Source organism: Lipotes vexillifer, unplaced genomic scaffold (assembly GCF_000442215.2).
Source record: "Lipotes vexillifer unplaced genomic scaffold, Lipotes_vexillifer_v1.1 scaffold715, whole genome shotgun sequence".
Taxonomy (NCBI): domain Eukaryota; kingdom Metazoa; phylum Chordata; class Mammalia; order Artiodactyla; family Lipotidae; genus Lipotes; species Lipotes vexillifer.
This window is the reverse complement of record NW_006788828.1, coordinates 353787-355785: the sequence shown is the minus strand read 5'-3', so window position 1 is coordinate 355785 and position 1999 is coordinate 353787. Positions and strand designations below refer to the sequence as shown.

Below are 1999 nucleotides of genomic sequence, written 5' to 3'. Positions count from 1 at the left end.
GGCCATGGCTCACGGGCCCAGCCGCTCCGCGGTATGTGGGATCTTCCCGAAACGGGGCACGAACCCGCGTCTACTGCATCGGCAGGCGGACTCTCAAGCACTGCGCCACCAGGGAAGCCCTATATAGGGCTTTTTAAAGAAATATAATATGTAATATATATTATGTAATAAGGCAAAACTTGTTTTATTTTGATATAGCTTGCATTGAAAGGCTCTAGCTACAGTGGACTGCTTGAACGACATCATATTCACACCAAAAATGTAGAGCACATTCTTGATAGTTTACGGTAAGTCTGTGGGATCAGGTCTTGAGTGGGACTTTCAATTTTTATATTTACTAGCAGCTAATACTTAGATTTTTAGTAAAGATGGCCATTATTGAATCATTTTAAGAAAATTATATCATGGCTAATGGACCTGATATTATAGTGTTTTTAAGGAAATTTTTATTGTACTCTGAAAACTTCACAGATTTTCAGTTATTATTTGGTCTGCCAAAGAAGTGCCTTTTCTACGAAGAGTTAATTTTGTACACAGAAGGCTTCAACTGTAGTGCAGTGTTTTATTTCTTAAACAGAATAGTGGATTCTGTAGGTGTTCATTATAATAGTCTTTGAATGTCTAAAAATTATAAGTACAGAAACTTCAGTTAATTAGGGGCTAAATGAGTCAGCAAATAAGTTTCTGTGTATGCAAGAGAATCAGTGTGAGAACATGCAAATTAGAAAGTATTTTAGTCACTTTCAGTGTCTGGCACTCAATATTTGTTGAATTTAAAATAACACCTATTCACTTTTATAATTTAAAAAATTGTCTCTCAAGGTGTTAGTCTTCTGGGCCGTTTTATATTCAAGAATTTTAGCATCAGAAAGAGTAGAGAAAAGGAAATGCAATTCTAATTAATCAATATTGCTATTCGTCAAGGGCTTTAAGAGATGTTTTTAAAGCACATGGCGATTTGGGATAGTCAGTTTATTCATATGCTTCCTATAGTTAATAGTTAATTGGTTGTTGTGGTTAAGAGAAAATGAAGCTGACCTTACAAAGCTAAACATAAATTTGTTTATAAAACAAACTTGTTTATTTATTTTAAATCTCTATTGTAATAATCTGCCTCTCAAAAAACATACTCCTTTATGTTACTGGAAATTTTATACACACTTTACTTTTTTTATCTTAGGAATGAGGGGATTGAGGTTCGTCTCGTAAAGAGGAGAGAATATGATGAAGAAACTGTTCGATGGGCAGATGCTGTCATAGCTGCAGGAGGTAATAGTTTTGCAGAGGTAAAGGTGCTGGAATATGGAAATGCTCTTTAATAATCATATTGCCAAATACCCTGTGGTCTAGCTGTGACGAAGCTTTCAGAGTCCTACCATAAGACAAATTTTTGGATTTTTAGGATCAGGTTTTAAAAGACGTGCTTTATACAGCATTTTACTTTTCTAGTGAACGATGTTACTGTAAGGTTCTGGGCATGTATTTCTGTGTGTATATTTAAAGTGTGTATTTAACTTTAAGTATAATTCAAAGGATTATTTATAACTATTTTGGTTTAGTTATGCCAGTCTTTAAAAAAAAGTTGAGTTTAAGAGTTTAATGAGGGCTTCCCTGGTGGCGCAGTGGTTGAGAGTCTGCCTGCCGATGCAGGGGACACGGGTTTGTGCCCTGGTCCGGGAAGATCCCACATGCTGCAGAGCCCGTGCGTCTGGAGCCTGTGCTCCGCAACGGGAGAGGCCACAACAATGAGAGGCCCGCGTACCGCAAAAAAAAAAAAAAAAAAAGAGTTGAATGAGATTAGATAAATTCCATCCCTCTTTAGCCCCAATATACTTACACTTAACACTTGTTTTTTCCTGAGCTTTATTATTATGTTAGTGACTGTTCTCTATAAACCTTTACATTTTTTTTGGAGGGAAGAATCCAAATCTGGACACTTTTGTTGGATGTATTCTCATCAAAATAATTTATGAATTGGGACTGATGTTATGCGAGAGGG

At 36.3% G+C, this 1999-nt stretch overlaps 1 protein-coding gene across 2 annotated transcripts in view; it reads left to right on the top strand.

Annotated features, from left to right (window-relative positions):
- Window positions 1–1999, top strand: part of NADK2 (NAD kinase 2, mitochondrial) — a 45364-nt gene that overhangs the window by 16097 nt on the left and 27268 nt on the right. For both annotated transcript variants that reach the window (XM_007461842.1, XM_007461841.1), the window contains exons 3-4: window positions 199–287; window positions 1181–1269. In XM_007461842.1, the coding sequence (XP_007461904.1) occupies window positions 199–287; window positions 1181–1269 (178 nt within the window). The remainder of the gene's footprint in view (window positions 1–198; window positions 288–1180; window positions 1270–1999) is intronic.